The sequence below is a fragment of the Penaeus monodon genome, chromosome 19, assembly GCF_015228065.2.
Source record: "Penaeus monodon isolate SGIC_2016 chromosome 19, NSTDA_Pmon_1, whole genome shotgun sequence".
Taxonomy (NCBI): domain Eukaryota; kingdom Metazoa; phylum Arthropoda; class Malacostraca; order Decapoda; family Penaeidae; genus Penaeus; species Penaeus monodon.
Genome location: NC_051404.1, coordinates 6,902,964 through 6,903,242, shown reverse-complemented (window position 1 = coordinate 6,903,242; position 279 = coordinate 6,902,964). Strand labels below are relative to the sequence as shown.

At 54.8% G+C, this 279-nt stretch overlaps 1 protein-coding gene across 1 annotated transcript in view; it reads left to right on the top strand.

Moving 5' to 3' along the window:
• LOC119585323 overlaps positions 1-249 on the top strand; it is a 35,507-nt gene extending 35,258 nt beyond the window's left edge. The window contains exon 5 of the mRNA XM_037933997.1: positions 17-249. Within this exon, the coding sequence (XP_037789925.1) occupies positions 17-249 (233 nt within the window). The remainder of the gene's footprint in view (positions 1-16) is intronic.
• The last annotated feature ends 30 nt before the right edge of the window (positions 250-279 follow it).

Here is a 279-nt window from a genome sequence, read left to right as displayed (position 1 = left end):
CCCGGCCATGGGATAGCGGGCACGACCTACCACCTCCCGTACCTGCCCGAGCCCGTGCCCAAGCTCTCGTTCACGCAGAAACTCGCCTTCCCGACGCTCGTTCAAAATTCCATCGACCGCCCCAAACCACGCGACCCGTACATGGAGGCGGAGCATAACATGAACACATTCGCCAAAATCATCACCATTGTGGTTCTCGCCCTCGTCACCGTGCTGGTCCTGGGCGTGCTCTATAAGCTCCTTCATTGAGCTTTTTTTTTTTTTTTTTTGTTCGTGTTT